Source organism: Rhinolophus sinicus, chromosome 4 (genome assembly GCF_057876585.1).
Source record: "Rhinolophus sinicus isolate RSI-liver-muscle chromosome 4, RSI-T2T, whole genome shotgun sequence".
Lineage (NCBI taxonomy): Eukaryota > Metazoa > Chordata > Mammalia > Chiroptera > Rhinolophidae > Rhinolophus > Rhinolophus sinicus.
The window spans coordinates 4,893,692-4,916,658 of record NC_142504.1 but is presented as its reverse complement, the minus strand read 5'-3'; the positions used below and the strand labels follow the sequence as shown (position 1 = coordinate 4,916,658).

Genomic DNA, 22,967 nt, shown 5'->3' with positions numbered 1-22,967 from the left:
TGTGCCAAGAATCCCAAGGAAGCCACGACCAAAGCAGTTCATAGACATCCCTTCACGTTTATGTCTTCCAGGGAGGTTCCAATACCAAGTCGTATCTGTGTTATTTGCCCTTGAACCAAAGTCCTCAATACACAGACCCCATGAGAGGTAAGAACTCTTCTCACGTGTGTCCACAAATTCAGATTAATGTAAAACTTTTTGCCACATTGGAATATACTTACCACGAGGGCGATCACTGGCAGGCGGAATGTCCATCTGAGTGGGTTCCACGAGGCAGACACTGCCAGCTGCCTGCCTTATACCTCTGGTCTTCCTTCAATCTTAGCAACCTGAGATTTGATTATCAGTGAGCTTAACTACAAACATTTGTCTTCTAGACTCCTCGTGCGAGGGATCACCATGTGACAAAAGTGTGGCCAATGTGTTGTGGGCAAAAGTCCCTGGGGAAGGTGTTCTTTCCCGAATAAAAAGGCAAAGCCTGGCTGGGACCCCTTTTCACCTGTTCCCCTTTCCTTCAGGGACTTCTAGTTATCTGGTGACTCACTTATCGTTGTTAGGAGTCTTCTAATTTCTTCAACTCTGATGCAAAACCGGACCACCATGTACAGAGGTCTATGCTGGTTAGCTCAGTGGGTTAGAGCGGGGAGCTAATAACACCACAGTTGCCGGTTCGATCCCTGCATGGGCCACTGTGAGCTGTGCCCTCCTTACAAAAATAAAACAAAACACACAGACAGGCAATAAAAATTATTTTTTTTATCTGTATCTGTACTGATCAGGAGTTCAACCGCTGACATAAAAATACGGTAAGAGGATGTTATCAAAAGCTCCCCTCAGAGTTCATTATACTGAAAGTAACACTCATGTATGTAGTTTTGTTTCCTCTTCATGACCCAGAAAAATCTAGTCAACAAGTATTTCTTAAACATTCATTTAACATATACTGTCTGTCATTACAAAGACAGCGTATACTCCTTTGTTCCACGAGTGAGAGAGGTGATGAAAACAAGGCTCTTATTCTTGGGTACCTGACAACTTCATGAGGCGACAGATGTGTTTACAAGTGAATGTGTCTGATGTCGCAGGCCACGGCGAAGCCTGCGTCTCGACGGCCATGACTGGATATAGAGAAATAGAGTGTGGCCCAAATGCAGGCAAACACTAGTTCCAAGGCCTGGAACCCCGACAGTAAGCCTGGGTGATGATGCTCACAGAATAACAAGATTATTACCTAAGTTGTTTCTGGATGATAAAGAGCCTGGGATGATAAAGGGTGATAGTCTCATCCTGCTCTGACCTGGGGTTATCTCACTCAGTGGGAGCCACAGCCACGGGCCTCAACTTCACAGCCATCTGAAGGGGTGGTACAGCGGAACAGGTACAGGCTGTGCCCACCAACCTGCACCCTTATCTACTTTACTTCCTCGGTGTAGTTGATTTGCACTTTGAACAGCATTGTGGGGACAGAGCCAGGAGTGCAGTTTCCAGGCTCTCGGCCTCACGTAGAAAGGTGCTGGCTCAGGTAGTAAATGGCCGTCAGCTGTGGCTAGTTGGCCGTCAGCTGTAACCAGTGAGCCATTGGCCACTAATATAACTGCTGTGGCTATGCTAGCAGCAAATGGGGGCTAGCAAGAAGATGGTGGCTGGCAAGCGCAGATTGCAGTTAGCAAGGGGTTGGTTGGTTAGCAGAGAAGCGGCTGGCGGATTGCAGATCATGTGGATCCTGTTTCCTGTGTCTCCAAACCAGCTGCCAGCAAGACTATAGTGGTATGACTCCCCTACTTATGGCTCTGTGGGTGTTCCTTTTTGGCCTCACCATATCCTGTGTTCTTATGCGGGGAGTGGGACCAGAGACTCTGCATGACACACCGCATAACACATGGGGCTGTGAGCAGGATACAGTGCCGGCCAAAGCTCTCCGAAGGGCGGTGGAGCAGTTTGTACTTATGAACACTCAGTCTCAGGAAGACCAGGAGGAGCAGCTGCCGGAAAGCTGGACCCCCATGGAGGGGTGGGAAGATGTGGACGGTTTGCCAACCAGCATAGGCCAAAGCTAAGGTCGTTGCGGCCCTGTGGGCTGGGAAGTGCTTGGTGAGGCCCTCACCCCCAGGTTGGGGAGGATTTTGAGCCCTCGCCCTGCAGAGAGGGCACACATTGTGAGGCTAACACACAGCCCTGGCGAATGACTGTGGACTATGGGGAATGGGCTCCATCCCTAATTTAATGGACCGCTTGACTGTTTGCTTGGGAACGTAGTACCACCATGTAGTGGAACTGGCGGATGTTTGCTTTTGTGTCTCAACCAGGTGCCATCAAGACTATGTAAGCACCTTGGCTGTGAGTCGCTGTGAGTTGTTCCAGCAGGGTACCCTGAGAAGCCCAGAGAGGGTGGCAGTGCCCTGAGAGCCCTGGCTGTGTCCGGAGAGACTGGTGGTACCCTAAGAAGTCCAGGAAGTCTGGCTGTGCCCAGAAGTACTGGTGGTGCCCTGAGAAACCCTGGCTGTGCCCAGAGAGCCTGGCTGTGTCCAGGATATTGCATTCACCTCCAGGCTCCTCGCATGGGGCCCCTCGCAGAAGACGCTTGTCGAGTAGATTGTGAGGCGAGAGCCTGTAGGGGTGGAATGTGGGGAGGGAGCCAGGAGTGCAGTTTCTAGGCTTTCAACCTCACATGGAAAGGTGCTAGCTCAGGTAGTAAATGGCCATCAACTGTGATTGGATGGCCATCAGCTGTGGCTAGTTGGCTGTCAGCTGTAACCAGTGAGCCATTGGCCACTAATATAACTGCTGTGGCTACACTAGCAGCAAATGGGGGCTAGCAAGAAGATGATGGCTGAGCTAGCAAGCGCGGATTGCAGTTAGTAAGGCAAGAACCCAGCCGCCAGCGAGAATATAGTGGTATGACTCCCCTATCTATGGGTCCGTTGGTGTTCCTTTTTGGCATTGCCATATCTTGCGTTCTTGTGCAGGGAGCGGGAGCAGAGACTGTGAATGACAAGCATCTCTTTTTTTTTTTTTTTAATAAATTTTATTGGAGAACAGTGTGTTTCTCCAGGGCCCATCAGCTCTAAGTAGTTGTCCTTCAATCCAGTTGTGGAGGGCGAAGCTCAGCTCCCAGTGCAGTCGCCGTTGTCAATCTTTAGTTACAGGGGGCGCAGCTCACCATCCCATGTGGGAATTGAACCGGCAGCCCTGTTGTTCAGAGCTCGTGCGCTAATCAACTGAGCCATCCGGCTGCCCCTGAATAGCATCTTTGAATAGGCCGTGTGGCCCGTGGGGATGTAATAAGTGCCATTAGAGCGTTACAGAGAGTTTTAAGAATTGTGAGGAGTAAGAAACAATTCTGGTTGGAGGCTTCATGAAGGAGGTGACATTTGGACTAGATCTTAAAAAGTGGATACAATTTTGTAAGGTGAAGATGGGAGGAAGGACATTACAAGGACATGGGACAACGTGAGAGATAAAATGGAGGGAGGAGAGCAGCACTGTGTACTGGAAATGAAGAGCAGTACAGGTGGCTGAAAAACTGGTGTGTACCCCGAAGCAGTGAAAGATGGGGCTGGAAAGAGAGGCCAGGCCAGGAGGACCGGCGTTCAATATACAGATAATGGGAACCAAGGAATGTTTTGAGCAACTGTTACAGCATGTGCATTAGTCAAGTGAATCTGGCAACATCATCATGCAGGACACGTTGAAGTGACTATCCCTTAAATTGTCCAGGCACAAGCTGAGGCCATCTGTGACTGGAGACTAGGCCATGAATTGAAGTTTTACTGTACAGCTGATTGTTCTAGGGGGACGCTAAACAGAGAGGGCAACCATGTATGAATCTGAGATTTTGAATTTGGGCGTCTGGGAGGATGGTAGTGCTGTGAACACACAGAGGGAAGACAGGAAGAGGGAAACAGTCTTAGAGGTGCTGGGGTGAGATGCACTGGAGCATTCAGATGGAGATGTGCTTGCTATAGGAAGCTGAAAAGAAAGTAAGAGCAGGAACTCAGGAGAATGATGGAGTGGGGGATGGGTAACCTACATTGAGGTGAGTCCGTGAGTTTGAGCTGTCATAAGCCTAATACGCGAATGTAATAAAGGTCCTAAATACATGACAAATTTAACAAGGAAACAGAGATCTAGGGGGCACCATGGGGAAGAAAGTAAAACACTGTGATTATTGGTATTTACAGCTCACGTCTGTTTTACCAGCTGTTAAGTTCTCAGAAACCAACCCTTTTCCCAGACTGACCTGCTAACTGGCAGGTGGATTGTCAAAGGACATATTCTTGTATAGGAACCGGCGACACTGATTTGCCAGATCTTTCTAGTCCGGAATAGGAGAAATGCACGAAGTACACTACGCCGATTAAACACACCTTTTTGGAGGTGGAGGGCTCATAGCCCTGAACCGCAGTTACGTTATAGATACTGGGAATCGCTCAACTAATTCAACAACTGAGCCCATCATGGAAAAACGTTCCCAAGGAGGGGCATGGCTGCGCGTGGGCAGAGGCCGCAGGGAAGCAGGGGGACAGGCTAAAGAGAACAGGCGCTGTCGGAGAAAGCAAAGCAAAGCTGGTTACGTAAGGGCTGCGGTCATCCGGCATGCCCGCCCCATTGCTCATCACCCGTGACCACTTCAAGCCCATTCCAAGCCGGCCGCCGGAAGCAGGGGAGGGGTCACGAGAAGGGAGCCAAGGGCAAGCAAAAGCCCGTTGGGAGGAGCTGGGAGAGGACTCCCCGGTGCCAACTACATTTCCCAGAATCCAGTGAGGCTACGAAGACTCGTTCCATGAGCGCGGCTGGAAGACCGGCGGCCTGGGATTGGTCCTCGGCATCCAGCGAACGCGCGAAATGGGGCTCCGGTGGGGAGATCCATCAGGATTGGCTAATGCGAGTTCTAGCCCCGCCCACATATGGTGACGACAGGCGGCGGTCTTGCTACTTAAGGCGTCGTGGCCTCGTCCGCCCCGCCTTAGCTCCCGCGCTAAAGAGAAACATGTATCGTTTCCGATCACAGCTCTTCACGGGGATTTCTGCTGCCGCCACCGCCCGCTCTCACCCCCGCCGCTCCTCGCCTCTCTTGTTAGCCGAAGCCTCGCCTCTCAGCCGCCCGCCGCACAGACCCACGAGTAAAAAGTGCAGCTCCATCGGCTGATCCTCGCTAAGTTCCGAGTCTAAGCGGCACCGGGCGTCCCACGATGCCGAAGAATAAGAAGCGGAACACTCCCCACCGCGGTGGCAGTGGTGGCGGCGGCTCAGGGGCAGCTGCAGCGACGGCGGCGACAGCAGGTAAGGGGGTATGCCCGCCGCTGGTATCCCGGTTGCCGGCCGGGCGAGCTGGTCGCTTTAGCTTTGGGCACGGTGGGAGTTGTAGTCCTTTTCCTCCAGACACTTGTGTCGGCGGGGCGCCTGGCGGGGCTGGCGGACTACAATTCCCGGCGTGCTCTGCGGGCCGTACCTCGCGCGATTTGGTTCTGGCATGCGAACCGAAGTCTTGGGCACTGGCCGTGGGGGCGGGGAGGGGGCAAATGGGTCCTTGGGCCTGAGAGCGGATGGGGCCGAGGGTGACGCGGCGCTGGGCAGCAGGGGAACTGTTCTCCGAGGCCGGTGCTTGCGCTAGAGCTCTTCCAGACGGAGGGTGGGGCAGAGCTCGGAGTCGTGTCCATGCTGTCACCGGTCGCTTTTGAACCCTGAGCTCCAACATGGAGTTTTCGGGAATGCCAAACGTTTGCGGGGTTTGGACTCTTGTGTCACGCGGCCTGGGCCTTGCGCGGTGGGGCCGCAGTGACGCAGAGGCACCCGCGTGGCGTCCCATTTCTCTCCCGTCTTGCCCATGCCGCGTGTCCTCCTGGCCGGGCGGAGGCTGGGGGCCACTGTCACAGCCCGGGCTCTGCTCCTTCCCCTGACTGGCACCTGCGGAAATCCCGAGCCCCCAGCTCCACTTGGGCCCCTTGAGGCGACTTCCCGCTCCCCGGGGCAGAAACCACGTTCTCGCTTTTGTGCTGCACTCCGTGGGCTCTCGTCTGAGCCCCGGGAGGAGGTGGTGGGAGCTCAGGTTGCAGTTAAGCCAAAGTTTAGGGGTTTCGTCTCCGCGCTGCCAAGCTGGAGCCTTTCCAGGGTTACCCGGGTAGGCGCTTAACTGAATTAATGACTCTGTAGTACTAAGTACACGGTTAAGGAAAAAGGGCTTCCAGGAGAAAGGCCTACCACACACCACACTACACTCGAAGGAGTATTAAAGTGAGCTGGGTAAAATCATCCCCTTTAGTTGTTGAGATTTTGGAGTTAAGTATTGGAATATCCTCAGATCCTCAGACGTTATCACGTCTGAATTACTACTACTGGCCGTTAGGTATTTGTCAACACAATTGCCATTCTGATCCTCAGAGTGATACGCTTTTTGTTCATTAGAATGTGTACATCAGTGTTCTTGTTAAAGATGATTGTACTCTGGCACTTGAAAAGCTTTGCTATGGGATTTCTAGCAGAAAGAAAACGTGTGCTCATGTATTAAACATCTAATGATTGGCAGTAGGAGTTTTCTTTGTTTTGGTTAAATGCTCTTGATGTTCACGAGCATCAGGCCAAAAATACATCATTTGTTGCGGTGTCAAGTTGGTCTGTGTGAACTGAGGATTCCTCTGTACCTTTTTCTGTGCTTTGTAACTTTTCATCTGAAGTAAACATTTGTATTCTGTCTAGAAGGTCCTTAATAATTTGATTCTTTAAACTTAACTTTTGTTAATAAAACAAATAAGCAGCAAGCTGAAGCCACTTTGAAAATTTTTATGATGTTGCTAGTGGCCTCTTTGAATCACCAATCTTTATTTCCTTCCGAAGCTTCCTCTAGCCTCCTTCCTTCCCGGTGTAATATTTACAGAATAACCTCAGGTGGCAGTGGGTGCTGATCTTTCAAATTTTACCTTGATGCACATTTCTGACCTTTCATCAGCCTTATTGCTGCTGCCTTTTTGATTATTTTCAGTAAAAAAGATACATGTTAACACTACTTTTGGCATGTACAGTAGTACCTCGGTTTTCAAACGTCTCATTGACGAACATTTTGGTTTACGAATGCCGTAAACCCGGAAGTAAATGCTTCTGTTTTCAAACACGACTCAAGTCGAACATGTCACACAGCTTCGCTGAGTGCAAGATCCTGAGGCCTCGCTGTCGGCTGTTTTTGAACATTTCAGAACTCTTGGATTACATTCGAAAACCGAGGTACCACTGTATATATAACAAATTGGAAAAGAATTATTTGATTAGTTTATAAAACTATACATGCTTTGAATATCTTTGGAAGTTTACACTAGAACTTGACCAACTCTGCTTGCCTCTGGAAAGTGGAGGATGGGGTGAGATTTACCTTAATTTGGTTCCATGTGAACGTACTACTTATTCAATAAATAAATAATAGTTGAGAAGAAGAGATGGAAAGTTGTCAGACACATGTACTTACAAGCCACTTACCTTATTGGTGTTTTAAAATGACATCTGGAAGAAATGGGATTCAAATGAGATCTTCACATGTACAGCCAAAAGATAACCAACTTTTATTTCTTTAATGGGTTTTACATTTGAGTTACTTTTTTTTTAAGTTAGTGGAAGGTCCTAGGAGGTAATGAAATTGACCTCTTATACAAGTATGTATACTTGTCATGGCACTTAATTTGAAGAGAGCATTTTTAAGGAAGAATAAAGCCTTGTTAAGGAAGTAAGCCCTCTAAGAAACAAGGACCTTGTGTCTGGAGTTCCACGTCATAGACGGTACTTAGGATCACAAGGTGAGTGAATGTGACTTAGCCGTCGGGCATTCATCCTGGGTTCTTTTTTGTAATTTTTTTTATCTCTCTTTCCCTCGAGTCTTGGGAAATTGTTGAAATTTAGAGAAGGGAGCTGAGGAAAGCCTACATAGGAATACTCTTCTTGACAGTTTAGAAATAGGCTGAATATGAAAAATGAAAATTATAAATTGGTTGGTGAATAAACATTAGTAAAAGTTAATCAGATTACTCAACGATTGCCATGACTTCAAATCATGAAAACAAATGAAAATAGATGCAGAAATAGAGTGTGATGTCATAGGTCTTTGTTTACTTGTTTCCTCTGGTCCTAAGCACTCTGGTTAAGAAGTGATTAGGCTTCTTTGGACCTTGGCTCATTGCTTATTCTTTACTTTTTACTACGTAAATTGGCACGGTTCACTCCCTTTAGGATAACAAGCACATTTGAAGGCTGCTCGCTCTCTTCTGGGGCAAAATTTAGGACTTAGTTTAATTCATTGCTCAGTGTAATTCATGACTAGGTAATCCTGTTAGTAATATGAAACTCCTGCAAAAAACAGTGACTAGGAATATGGATTTATTACTTAGCTTAATGAAGTTGAGAGAAAGAGTAGTTTAAAAAAGATTTTATTTTTCAGTACTGATATTTTTAAACTATTGGATACGTTAGAACCGTTCTTTTTAAAGGTAATTTGTCTAACGGGCTTTTATGCTGTGTCAAATACCAAAACTTCTATTTTATGCCTTTTTTCCTTTCAATTCAACTCATCTTTAAAACTACCATCCTATAACTCCTTAAATTCCCCTTCACATAAGATATGTGTAACATCAAAACTATCCCATTCACCAGTTAACGTTTACCAAGCCCAGTCATTTTCTTTGGAAAATATATTTGTCTTATTCTTATGATCTGTGACATATGATCTAGTTTTATTGTCTTCATGATTTGAAGTTATGGTTTGGAAGTAGTTTTTTCATGTGTAATACAGTTTTTGTAAACTGGTACTGCCTGGTAGATGATCAGTATATTTCTGAAGTTGATATATATTGTAAATTGTTGGCGCTGTGAAGTACATGTTAGGTGAATTGACTTAGGAATATTGAAGTGTGTTCTTTTGTAATATAATCATCTGTTTTCTTAAATACGTTAGGGTTTTTATTACTGGATTTCTCAAGTAAATTTTAAAATTCCCAAGTTAAATCTATGGCAACAAAAGCATTGACTTCCACCTCCTTTTACTGACTAGGTGGCCAGCATCGCAGTGTGCAGCCGTTTAGTGATGAGGACGCGTCCATTGAAACAATGAGCCATTGCAGTGGGTACAGCGATCCCTCCAGTTTTCCTGAAGATGGTATGCGTTTTAAATTGCAACTTGCAACTTTAGATAAAAGGAGTTTTAGCTAAGGTATACTAGTTGTGTGCCCTGTCTGCTTCTTTCCTACTTGAATTACAGTGGTTGGTTGGTTTATGTTATTCCTTAGGTCCAGAAGTCCTTGATGAGGAAGGAACTCAAGAAGACTTGGAGTACAAGTTAAAGGGATTCATTGACCTGACCCTGGATAAGAAGTAGGAAACACTGGCAACTCTTCCTTCTGGGTTATTCTGTCAGCCACCTTACCTATTATATAATATGTGCAGTTCTCTGATTTAACAATATGTTTTTCTAAAGCTTGCTTTGTTTACTTTGGGTGTTTTAATGTTTCTTGTTCCTTTGGACTTTTAATGTGGATAGAAATGTGCCATAGAATTTAGATTAATTGACTCAGATTAGTCATTGTTCTATCATAATAGCATATAACATTTGATTATAACTGAGTTGGATTTGTTGAATTAAAAGTTAAATCTTAACTAGAAAGCACAACTAAACTTTGCCTTAAGCCTCTTGTTCACTAATTTTATTATAGACATGAAAAATACCAAAGCTAAATTTTTTTCTTCCCAGTAGCTCTAGAACTGACTTAAAACAAATGGAATTAAAAAGCCCAGAAGATGCAAATATGAACTCTAGACTTTTGTAGTGTTAAACAAAAAAAAAAATGTGAGTTTACTTTACATATATAATACAGGAGAACATGTTTTGTACATTGAAACTAGAAAATACTATGTAGTCATTTAAAGTTGTGGTTATTAAACTAATAAACAAAGATGCTGTGATATAAAGCAGCTTATAATCTTTTGTGTAATAAGGTGAGTTGTAGATGAAAATTATATTATCGAAAAATGTTTAGAGCTTGATGAAAATTAGATTTAAAAAATTATAAACCAAAAATTGAGAGGGGAACTAAGCGGTTTTTAAAGGTCGTTGCTGGTACACTTCTCCATCCAGCTGGGTCTTCTTTTTCTTGCATTTTATTTTAAATAGTGCGAAGACAAGGCAGGCCGCCCTTGAAAGTATTAAAAATGCACTGGCTTCAAAAATGCTTTATGAATTCATTCTGGAACGAAGAATGACTTTAACTGACAGCATTGAACGCTGCCTGAAAAAAGGTAATATTCTTATTTTTGAGTTACAGGCACAAAACTCAAAAGGAATTTGCTCCCTTCTTTGCAACAAGATTGACTCACTCATAACTGTCATTGTCAAGGAATCCTCTGCTTGTTAAAACTCAAAATCAGACTTGTGAGAAGCTTTGTCTTTGTTCATGTAATAAGCAGCTTGAAACTAAGAATGGCACTGGGGTGATTGTCGTCCTTTGTTGTATCAGACAGGTGATTTCCATTCTCATGTATATAAGAAAGACTTGCGAGTTCGTGTCAGATGTCAACAAAAAGTATTATTTAAAAAGCCATTCCAGTTCATTTTTCTAAACTTGATAAGGTATAATTATCTAGCTCATTTTCTCTTGTACTTATTTAAAACATCAATTATCCCTTCGGATGACATCATTTTCAGGATATCCTTTGGCATATTTAAATTCTAGGACTTTGTATTAGAGATCCTGGACTTAATATTGTTACAATCATAGAACTTTTAAGAATAAAGAAAGGCCTTAAAGATTAAGGTATTAAATTAAGGTATTACCAGACTTTTCAGTTTTAGGAACTACCAAAATTAGGAAGATTTGGGGCTGCCAACTTAATTATTTTGCCATGAAAATAATTACCTTCTACCGTCATGATTACTTTAACAAAATATTTCTAGCATGAAAAATGTAGGAAGCACACCCACCGTTTCTTTAAATTGAATGAGATTAGCTTTATGTCCCTATTCTCATTCATGAAGTTTTGTCATGAATGGTGTTGGGACGCCTTTCACCCGCCCACCTCTCTGAATGTACAGAATAAGAAAGGCCAGAGGCAGAGACCTGTCTGAGGTTATGTGACTGGTAGGGTATAGCGAGAGCAGAGCCAGCTGGTTTGAGATATTCCAATGGCTTTGCTAAAGGTATTCACGTTAACACTGTCGCATAAGATAGTTGGACTAAGTGACCTTTAAAAATTCCATTCCAACCTGCATATTTTATAAAATTTTAATTTATCAGGTAACAACTGAAGTTCAAAATTTGCCAACATGCTTCGTGTATACAGTACTCAAAAGAGTTAATTTACATTTACCTTTATATTAATGTATTTTCTGTGGTGGTAAAGAATCCTCTATCTTTGATCTCTTATTTAAAAGAGTTGGTGGGAATGGTGGGGCTGAAGGTTTAGATTACCCCATGGGCCTCAGAGGGTAACCCGAGGGCTTCTGGAGCACTCTGACCCCCGGGAGGCTTTGGGAGGTCACATCGGCCTAAGCCCAGCTTTGCTGCACTGTCCCAGTGCTCCCTTAAGGTGGTGGTGGCCTCCACTTGACAGGTAAGGAAACCCTGTGTGGAGCACACGAGTAATTAGTTGGAGACCGTTTGGCTTGTAAGTGGTGGGCTTAGGATTGAGTGAGGTCTTCCCAGAGTTTGGGCTCTAACCTCACTAGGTTTATGGCTCGTGTCAAAGCCTGGAGCATGTGTCTTACGGGTTTCATAAGTGGTAGGACATATTTGGAAACTGAACACATCTGGGGAATGGCCGCCTTAGTAAGTCACTCTGCTGAGAACACTTGGTCATGGCTGCCCCTGGCTTCTCTTCCAGGGAAAGGCGACGAGCGGCGTGCGGCGGCAGCGTTAGCATCTGTTCTGTGCATTCAGCTGGGCCCTGGAATCGAAAGTGAAGAGGTTCTGAAAACGCTCGGACCAATCCTGAAGAAAATCATTTGTGACAGCACAGCGAGTCTCCAGGCTAGGCAGTCAGTAAGTGTCAGACTGAGTGGCTTGACCTGTCCGGCCGTGACCCCCGGGCACGGGAATGGTGACATTAAAGACTGAATGAAGCGCTAGTGGCGCTCGGGACAACATGAGGGACTTTTAGTGACGTCGTATGGAGAAAAAGGACACGGGTATAATGAAATCTCACGAACCTGAAGTTCTGTTTTCAGATGATTGATTTGTGAGGGCGCTGATCTGAAAATTGATGGCTCGTGTGTGTCGCAAGCAGATTGTACATAGTATTGTTTTCTGAGTCTTTATTAGGTACGCTGTACCTTGGTGATCTTGTGCACTCACTTACTTAGCCCCTTTTTCCCTGACAAAGGGCATTCCCAGTCTGGTTTCAGCATATTGCAAAGGAGGTACAATCTGAATTCATGAGATCTTTCTTTAGGTGGGAAGCTTGAGGACAGTTATTTTAATTTAGGAGATTTCTGCTCCTGTTTGCTTTATTTTTTGGAAGCTAATTTTTTTTAGAAGTTTTCATAGTAGAATTTACAGTAAAACAAATGAATATAAATGATTCTAAAAGGTTAAAAATCTGCAGCTAACTTTATTTTTTAAAGGTTTTTAGTAGGGAAAGTAGGTTTCTTTATCTCAGATGTCCAAATGTCACCTGTCTTTGAGCTATTTGAAATGAATGAAGGAGGGCCCGAGAGAGATGGAATGTTTCCTAAAGTCGTACTTGGAGTTTGACAGCAGAACTGGGGCCGAAACCCACCGTCCTTGTGTTCTAGGAAACCCGGTTTCTCAGTCTCTCTCTAATACTGTGTTTGGGACTTAATGTAGTCATGTAGCTGAGAAAATTTTCAAATTGAATTATAAAAGTAGGAAGATACAGAATTCATAAGAAAATGACAAACAGTAATATCTGTATTTTCTTTCTGTCCTTTAGTGTGCAACTTGCTTTGGTGTTTGCTGTTTTATTGCCACAGATGACATTACTGTGAGTAGAAAACCTCTTGACTCCACTTACCTTCCCATTTCCCTCCTAAGATGGTGATCTTACTTCATGTTCTTGTGCCTTAGGAGCTGTACTCAACTCTGGAATGCTTGGAAAACCTTTTCACCAAGTCCTATGTCAAAGAGAAAGACACTGCTGTTTGCAGCGCCCCCAGCACAGCACTTCACATCAGCTCCCTCCTTGCGTGGACCCTGTTACTGACCATATGCCCCATCAACGAAGTGAAGAAAAAGCTTGAGATGTATGTGTTTTCACTTTCGTATCTTATAAAAACACTTATTGACCTAATTGTTTGTGTTCACACAGTAATGACTGTTTTCTAGGCATTTCCATAAACTGCCAAGCCTGCTGTCTTCTGATGATGTAAACATGAGAATAGCTGCTGGTGAATCTTTGGCACTTCTGTTTGAATTGGCCAGAGGAATGGAGAGTGTGAGTATCTGATGCGTAGAGGAAGAAGCTTTCGTCACAGGGACCGTTATCTGTCATGTCTTTCACAGTTAAGAATTGGACGGCGGCCAGTTGGAGAACATAGTGATTGATTGCCGGCTTCTTGGCGCTTTCAAGAACATAAATCAATAATTAGGGGTTGGTAGAGTAGCATTTGTATGAAGTTCGTTATACTTGATTGTTTCTGTCTATAGAAGCAAAGTTTCGGGGTGCTTTCCACGACTCGTGAGAGAGTTGTGTCTGGTATATTCTGTGTGGGTCTGCTTGGATTCTTAGACATGGAACACATGAAGGTAATTCAGGCATGGACGCTCTATAATGTCAGACAAATAGATGCGGTACTAAGGATACGTTTGGGATCAGATGCGTTTAGTCGCTGTTGTGTAACCTCTTGAAGCCAGGGGTGCAGATGAATAGGGCCCTTTAGACTGGGACCCGTCCTTTGAAGTTCCCCACCCACGGGACACTCGTGGATGTTCCTTCCCACAGTTTGGCTCTCGAAGGTGTTTCAGTTGGTGATAGGTGCTCCCAGGTTAGCACTGAAAGTCCTGTGTTCTGGGAAAGCCCGTGTCTCAGTCGAGCTGGGCCATTGGTCACCCTGATTTGTGACCTCTGTTGTGAACTGGGGGTACTTACTAGGTGCTTTATAATGTAAGGAGAAAGATTTTCCAGAATGAAACTTTTCTGCAGTTAAATGACGAAACTGAATAATTTCAACCTGATCAGCCTGTGTTCTGGGTTGCCTTAGTCTTCACATTCGGTTCTAGGACTGTGTTTAAAAAATGGGCATGTAGGCTTTTAAAATTCGTATCTAGCCCACCCCTCCCCCCTTTTTATTTGAAGGATAGCAGGTTGATGACACGGATATTGTTAAAGCTGTTGGTAGCTACGATTCTCATTATGTGAGAAATTGGACTCAAGTTTAGCGATCAGTTTAATTTTATTGAGCTAGTTAATGACTCCTTGACCTCAAGGCACACAAACCAGATGTCGCAGTTTTTGTCTTGTGTTCTTCTACTGGCTGGAAATGGTCATTGCTTTGCTTTTTCCCTTGAAATGCATCTTAAAGGTGAACTAATAATGTGCTTTAAATTATGCATGTTGAATTCACTTATTTAGATTTGTATAAACGTCGTATATTACCACCCACACATTTTATGTTCTCTGGCTTAACAAATCATACGAGATAGCCAGGAGACCTCACCCAGACAGGCTTCATTTGACCTAAGTTCTTGTCAAGGACAAAAATGAACTGGGTTATAAAATACAACCTAGTGTTTGTTTGCTATTTTTGTTAAGGAAATAAGCTTTCTGAAAGGAGAGAGTGGGTGGGGGTAGTAGTTACAGGGTGTTCAGAAAATGAAGTTGTGTTGATGAATACATAGGTTGATTTAAATTGGGGTCCTTGTCGCAGACGTGGCATTGAGTTATTCAGTCTTTTACTAACAGGATTATTTTGTGATATTATTTACCGGGGAATCGAGCAGTGGGATGAATTCTGCCTGGGAGACGTAGAAAAAGACTTCTGCAGGGCTGACTTTTGGGTTGGGCTTTAAAGAAGGAGGTGGTGAAAGGTCAGTAATAGCGACTTGCTCAGAGTTGGCTGGAGGAATTGGCACTCCTTCGTGGGAGCTCCTCATTTCCGGTGCGTGTTTGCCACGTAACCAGGTAGATGGGGTACATGTTGGAGACTCGCTGCCTCTCTAGGGTCACGCCTGTCCCCTCACGAGTTGGGTGATATTGGTCAGCTTCTTCTCTGCTTCAGCATCCTTATCTTTACAATGGACACAGTAGTACCGTGTATCCCTGAAAATAAGACAGGGTCTTATATTAATTTTTGCTCCGAAAGATGCATTAGGGCTTATGTTCAGGGGAACATCCTGAAAAATCATGCTAGGGCTTATTTTCCGGTTAGGTCTTATTTTGGGGGAAACACAGCAGCAGCTGCCTCATAAGTTGTTGAGAACACACGCGATCGTGCCTGTAAGTGGCAGCTGTCACTACAGTTGCTAATTGAATTGACTGTTATCCCGCAGGCAGCAGTCTAGTAGTGGCCTTTTCCGAGCTCTCGAGGGTAAATGCAAGTAAGACTTAAGACTATTTAGTGGGCAGAATTACAGATCTTGGGGCCGTATGATGTGCTGACTCAGGAACATACAGTATCATCAGACCTTCCCAATTCTCCCTGTTCCATACACACACCCCCACACACACCTAATCTGTCAGGGACGTGTTGCATGTGAGACAGACAGACACACATCTGTGTGTGATAGAGACAGACAGACACGTACACCTGTTGTGTGATAAGGCTCATGCTGTTTTCTTATTAGGTGAATTAAGGTTATTTATTTCTTTGTACCTCCAGGAGCCTAGTTTTCATTTGTTCCTGAGTGTACAGTGTTTCTGTATAGTTATCCTAAACTCTAATAGATTGGCTTTTGGATGTTATTTATGGACTATTTTTGTTCTATTTTACATTTTCTTTTTAAGCCCCAAGCAATTTATGGAGACATTTCCCTACAATATTTAACATTTATTTTTCCAAGTTAATACTGTATTGACCTCAGTGATTCAGACTGTGAACTAGATGGAGTTTTATTGGTGGCTGAGCTCAGTTAGGCGGTTTCTCACCCTCACCACTGGATGCCGAGACTGGGCGATTGGTTGTTGCTGGACGGCGGCACTGCCCTGGGCACTGCGGGGTGGGTGGCAGCGCCCCTGGCCTCTACCCGCCAGGTGCCAGTAGCACCCCCTCTCCTAGGTGTGACAATGAAAATGTCTCCACTCACATGTCCCCTGGGAGAACCACTGGTGGTGGTACCCACTTCTCAGAACAAATTAGATAATGTGTAGTTTTTTTCCTAATTTTTGGTTTATTCCATATGTATTTTTAAATCTTCCATACATTTTTTTGACAACACTATAAAAAAATCAGTAGCCAGTGGAATGAGTAGGAAACTGCCAGTGCCTGAATGTACTGGTCTCTACAAGTAAAATTATTCCCATCTTGTTATGGTAGAATCAGATTTATTATTGGAACTTAAATATCGAGATCAACATAACTTTGGTGTTTTACACCTTATCAGCTTTGGTAACTGCTTTTCAAGATGCAAATCTGAACAAGATTGGAACATTTAAAGAAAACATTATTTAGAACAGTTGATATTAATAATAGATAATTTCTAAAATATTGACAATAAGAAAATATTTATGTACTTAAAAGTTAGAGTATCTAGTGTGTTGATTTCAAGCTCATTTTCCACCAGTGTGATAATCTTTTTCATTTCATTTCATTTCTACTTTTTGAGGTGAAACAACTATACGTATAATTTGAAGAATGCCTGGAATAAGCTGCTTATTTTAATAGAATAAGTTAAATGATTATTTTCCCTAATGAAAAAAAAAAAGTTAACCAGGCATTAATGACTACAACTGGAAATTGCTTGCTTTCAGGTTTCTGTAAGTGTCTGCTTTAGTTTGGGGCAACTATTAGGTTGGTGCAGAAGTAATTGCGGTTTAAAAGGTTAAAAACAATTGCAAAAACTGCAATTGCTTTTGCACCAACCTAATAAATAATTTGAATAATCTTTTAGTTTTGAATGTGGTTGTAAAATGTGGTTAGGAAATAAAAACACCCCAAACAGAGACTTCATAGAAGTGTAGCCACTTGAACTGTTAGAAGGAAGCCCGTAGTCAGCTCAAGGTAATAGCAAATAGTAATATGACTTCCCTCCAGAACGGATTAAAATATTTTAAGTAGTGTAATCACTTGAGTTGTGCACATGATGTAAATGCTTTGTTGCTCATTTGAAATATGGCCAGTAAATTAGAAATGAGGTGCTTTAAAAAGCATTGCTGACAGCTTGCACTCTTGGAATGAGAGTATTTGGAATTCTGGGAATGTGTGCTTTGGGGATTGGGAGCCAAAGGATCGTAGAAGCTGTATTGATACAGTGTGTCTGACGCACTGAAGGGCTTTGAAAGCCGGGTAGGTCGTGACTGCACTAGGGGCGCAGCAAGCGTTTGGTGAATGCATCTGATGTGGTCAGAAGGGGAATGTTCCTTGTTTAGTGGTAGCCTGTCATCTTGTAGTCAGGATTTCTGGGTTCAATTTGTGCGTGAGAAGCAAACATGCTTATGTGTGCCAGTGTGCCAAGATCTCTCAAACAGCTGAAAGGTTTGTGTTGCTCTGTGCAGTGCCCTGGGTATTGTCCAAGGTGGGCTATTGTTTGTTAGCTGTAGAAGAGGTTGGGGTGAGGAAAAACCAGTCACAAACTGAACCAAATTGTTTTTTTCCTCACCAGGACTTCTTCTACGAAGACATGGAGTCTTTGACTCAGATGCTTAAGGCTTTGGCTACAGATGGAAACAAGCACCGAGCCAAAGTGGACAAGAGAAAGCAGCGCTCGGTGTTCCGAGACGTCCTGCGGGCAGTGGAGGTAAGGCCCGAGCACCGGCATGGCCATGGCCACGCGTTTGAAATGAGTGTCACAGGCCAGACTGGACAGGGGTCGTTTTGTTGATTGAACTTCACCTTTGGCCAAATAATTGTCTCGTCTTAAGGCTTAGTGTATTTGTAACAACAGAAGTGAAGGACTTTTTTTTCAATAGGAAAATTTAATTCTGATGTGTAAAAACACTCTTTTATTAGGTTAAAAAAGTTAAAAAGATTCATAGTGATAGAATTGTATTTCACCTTGGTGGTTTTGCCATCATTTAAGTATCGGAGCATAGCACATACGTAATGTAGTATGGTGCTTCTTGTGACTAGTAAATCATCGCCTACCCCTCAGTACCTTGAAGCAAAGACCTCTGATCTTTCTGGGAAGGCTAGGGTTACATTAGCATAGATCTTCGGGGGCCTAACTTTTGGTTAATGCGGACTAACCACATTATAGTAATATTTTATATTTACTCTGAATTTTATAATCTAAAAAACAAAAATCCTTAACTTGAGCAGACAGCATATTAAGAATTGATATTACTAGTCTTCTGATTGGTGTGGTAGTATCCCCAAATTAAGCCAGCCATTTTCTTGAGTATCTGTGAACTGTTCCTAGGTTTGGGTCCCGTAGCCAGAGGAGCCAAATACAGGAATAGTTTATAGTTGCTCAAGAAAATGAGTTACTATAAAAACAAGAGATGTGTCCTAGATTTTCTGAATTAGTCCTGATTTCAGATGTTCTGTCTTGATGCCTCCTCTATGGGCAATGGATTTTAAGGGTCAACAGGACCTGACAAGACTGTATAAGCCCCTCGGCCCAGCCAGCTGCAGCACGGACTGATTGTCCTGAGAAGAACATGTGAAATCTCTGTGTACACCGGCGCCACTACTTCCCCTTCAGTCACTGCTAAAAATGGAAGCCCTGCGTTTGCCTCATACTCTCCTATCTCCCTCCCCGGCCTTACCCCCATCTCTTCATCTCAGGCTTTCAGTTCCGTGACTGGGTCCCCTGCCAAAGAAGGACCTGTCCTCAGAGCCTTGTGAAGCATGCTTGTCTCTTTTCTTTCATCGGAACCAGCTTTCTCTCAGGCCCTACTTTATTGACGGGTCTTTAAATGAGGGTTGTTCAGCTGCCACAGAGGAGAAGTACCTATTTGATGTGTGGTTGTTGCTGCCACACCATTTCTTTTCAGCCAGAAACCCTTCTTGAAATCCTCGCACTTTCTTGTGAACCTCCTCGTAGACCTGGGAGTCCCCAAGACGCTGGTCACTCTTTCTTGGTCGGTCTGCTAACTCCCTTCCCTTAACTTAACTAGACCCCTGCTTCCCCTCGGATCCCCCCTGCTTGTGGTGCATGTTGTTCTTCTGACTTGTCCTGCAACTGGCTGTCCCACCCCTCAGTTCTAGAGCAGTATAGGTTTCTAACTTTTTCTTTGTTGAGTGCTATTAAAATTATTAACCTTGTACAACAGTGTGGTTTTGCCATTAATATTTATCCAAATGAACTGTGCCTTCAAGTCTCTCACAACCGGACAAGTCCTGTACCCTTATATGTAGAGTAGTACTTTTTAGTCTTCACATCTCAGGGAGGGAGGTAACAGGTTAAACCATGTTGTTCACTTACTGCAACATGTATATATCTATTGAGAAGTTGTGTTTATGCAGGATATCTTTAGACCATTTTAGTTCTTCTTACAGTTTTGGTTCTTCTGTTGGTTAGGAACGGGATTTTCCAACAGAAACTGTTAAGTTTGGTCCTGAACGCATGTATATTGATTGCTGGGTCAAAAAGCTTACCTACGACACCTTTAAGGAGGTCCTCGGATCGGGGATGCAGTACCACTTACAGGTGAGAGTGGCATCTTTTCTGTTTGTTTGCTTTTAAATTAGGGAGCAGATTTGAGTGTAGCTCACTTACTTGGCTTTTGAAGTTAGTTGATAAACAAATTTATTTTTGAAAGTGAAATTAAATAAAATACAACTCCTTTTTTGGTTTTGTGTTTTTTAAGTCTGGTGGTGTACTGTTGATATTCTTGTATGAAAACACATAGTTGCACTGGAAAACAATTTGGTCTCATAATGAGAAACAAAGAAGATAAATGACCTGAGTTCATATTTATAAGCTCCAAAGAACTTCTGTTAATCAGTTTCACTTTATGTAGTAAAACAGAGCTGCTGTTTAATACCAAGCTGTACCACTTTTTTCTCCTACCAAAGTCAAATGAATTCCTTCGTAATGTGTTTGAACTTGGACCGCCAGTGATGCTTGATGCTGCAACACTTAAATCAATGAAGATTCCTCGTTTTGAAAGGGTGAGTTTTATTTTTGTGTTTAACAGACCTAAATGCACCAAAGATAAGCAGAGCCCAAGCTTTGATTCTGCTGGATGACGGGTGTTCAGCTGTGTGTGGGGTTTTTAGTTCCTCAAGATTCAGACACAACAGCGGCAGTAAACGCATAGGAGCTGACTGCATTTAGGGGGTGGGGGGCTTCAACGCCAACTATTTACCCATAATCTTATTGTCTTAGCGTAGACATTTTCATTTTTTGTTTTCTTTTATTGTATGATGCGTTTATATTGAAGAATAAATATTTACTCAGTGCTGCTTTTGTACCAGGTAACTGAGTTAGTACCAGACTCTTTACACATGAGGAAACTGAAGGGCTCAGAGAGTGTGTGTCATTGAAAAGCGATTCATATCATCTCACTTAACATTTCACAATTCCTTAGTTACATAATTTTTTTGTATTGAGGTAAAATTGACTAAGAAAATAAACTTGGAAAATGTACAGTTCAGTGGCATTTTGTACATTCGCAATGTTGCACAACCGTCATCCATCTAGTTCCAAAACATTTTCAGCTCCTCAAAAGGAAGCTTCTGTCCATTGAGCGTTCGTCTTCCCAGCTGCTGGCATCCACTCTGCCCTTTCTGTCTCTGGATTTCTTTGCTCTGGGTATTTCATATAAGTGGAATCATACAGCGTGTGACCTTTTGTGTCTGGCTCTTTTCACCTCGCGTCACTTTGCTGAGGTTTGTGTTCCGTTCTGTGGCTGGATGTTACTCCATTGGCCGAGTACGTTCCATGTGGGGCGACACCGTGGTTCCTATTCAGATGCTGACACTCAGCTTGTTGCCCCTTTTTGTCCGTTGTGAATGGTGCTACTGTGAACATTTGTGTACAAGTTCTTGTTAGAGGATCTGTTTTCAGAGCTTTTAGGTGTGAAGTGCTTAATGTATTTTTTATAGAATCTTTATAAATTTAATCATTTTTATGACCATGTCATTGATTGTTGGGTTTTAGTAACTATTAATATTTTCACATACTTTTCTCTCCTGGACTATTTTTTGAAATAAATCCTTGCATGGGAATATACGGCTGGAATTATGACTTTTTGATACATAGTTGAATTACCTTCCAAAGTTATTCTGTCATTTCTAATTGTTTCCAGCAATGAACGAAAGCATGTAGCTATCACACACGTATTTGACAGCATTAGGTTTTCTAATTTAAAAAATTGTTTAATGAGTAGTAAAATGGAACTTCATATTTTTGTTATTGATAGCATGGTTGGATTTTTTTTTTTCACATTAGTTCATGATTTGACTTTTCCTTGATCAGATGCAATGTCGATGTACCTTTTTTTTTTTTTTTTTCAATTTTTTCACTGGAATTTTGTCACTACAGGTAGCCATTAGCTATTATATGTGTCAAATTTCCCCCTTGTCCTTTATGTATGTGTTTTACAAACATTTAAAATATTTAGTGTTGAATTAGTTCATTTCTCCCCTTTGTGATTTTTATTTATATTATTTTAAATCTTACGAGACTCTTAAGCCTGTATTGCTCACATATATTTTCCTTTTCTTCAATTCAGCATTTATATAATTCTGCAGCCTTCAAAGCTCGAACCAAAGCTCGAAGCAAATGTCGTGATAAGAGAGCAGATGTTGGAGAATTCTTCTAGATGTTCAGCATTTGAAGACTACTTTCTAAGTTCTGATTTTTTTATTTGTAACTTCTAATGTATTTAAACTCTGGAGACAGTTTTTATCTTGTCAACATAGATAGCTTTTGTAGCAGGGGTTATATTACTTATAATTTAATGTATAGTATTTGCAAATGGTAAGTTCTGATTATTGAGTATTCTCTGTAAATAGAATCAGTAAACATGAATAAAGTGTTTGTAATGTTTGGTCATTTTCTATTTATGAAGAGAGTAAACATATGGTATTTCACGGTAAGAAAACGATTAGCCAAGGTTAAATACCTTATACTGTGGTTGTCAGATGTGTTGATGATAATGCAGATACTACAAGCTATTTAAGATCTTAGACAAACGAGTTCTGGATACAGTTTGGGGAGCCAGTTCTTCTGGAAAAGCTGCTATGTTTTTAATTTTAAATGGAACCTAATAATTTTGTCACTGGGATCAACAAAGGGAATTCAATTATACCGTAGACCTCACAGCTACACTTCAGGGCCATTGGGTCCAGCTTTGGGAGTTCAGGATGAGTTAGGACAGCCAGGACGGCTGCGCACCTTCACGTCTGAGGGCAGTAACACTAATTTCATCTGTTGTGTAAGCCTGTGCTCTTTATTTTGAAATAAAGATCTTTTCACACTAAAAGTGCTTCTTTTCTAATAGAAGAAACATCATTTACGGGTTTGAGGTTCAGAGTGCAAAATGACCAAGCTGGGGAGGGATGGGGAAGGCGGGAGACGAAACTTACTTTGTATGTTTGGAAACCCGAAAACATGAAAAAATACAGCAGCGAATCATTGGGGTTCTGGTTACTGACTTAAGACTATTGCTGCTTAGTTGTCACTATGAGTTAGTTTTCACTCTATGACAAGTTGCAGGCATTGTGACTGCATTAAGAATTTATTAAGCTTTATATTAAAATGACATTGCACAAGCAACGTCTGCAGTATAGAGTTCATACGCTTGCTTTGATATCAGTGCAGGAAACGGTGGTGAGGCGTGAGGGATGAAAGGACGGCACACTAGAGAAGAACCGGAGTCACCCGAGGCAGCGTCCCTCCCGCAGCTGAGCGGTCTGATGTGCCTCTTGCTGGACATGA

At 42.9% G+C, this 22,967-nt stretch overlaps 2 protein-coding genes across 2 annotated transcripts; both read left to right on the top strand.

Moving 5' to 3' along the window:
• Positions 1-4,816: 4,816 nt before the first annotated feature.
• Positions 4,817-5,149, top strand: LOC141573225 (uncharacterized). Its single transcript, XM_074341024.2, has one exon. The coding sequence runs from the start codon at positions 4,883-4,885 to the stop codon at positions 5,147-5,149; it is 267 nt and encodes an 88-aa protein (XP_074197125.1). The 5' UTR covers positions 4,817-4,882.
• IFRD1 (interferon related developmental regulator 1) lies at positions 5,145-22,512 on the top strand. The gene is made up of 12 exons (XM_019726347.3): positions 5,145-5,283; positions 9,029-9,133; positions 9,264-9,348; positions 10,145-10,269; positions 11,851-12,008; positions 12,919-12,969; positions 13,053-13,228; positions 13,311-13,419; positions 17,742-17,876; positions 19,602-19,730; positions 20,099-20,194; positions 21,760-22,512. Exons 1-12 carry the CDS (start codon positions 5,193-5,195, stop codon positions 21,847-21,849), a joined length of 1,350 nt encoding a protein of 449 aa, XP_019581906.3. The 5' UTR covers positions 5,145-5,192; the 3' UTR covers positions 21,850-22,512.
• The last annotated feature ends 455 nt before the right edge of the window (positions 22,513-22,967 follow it).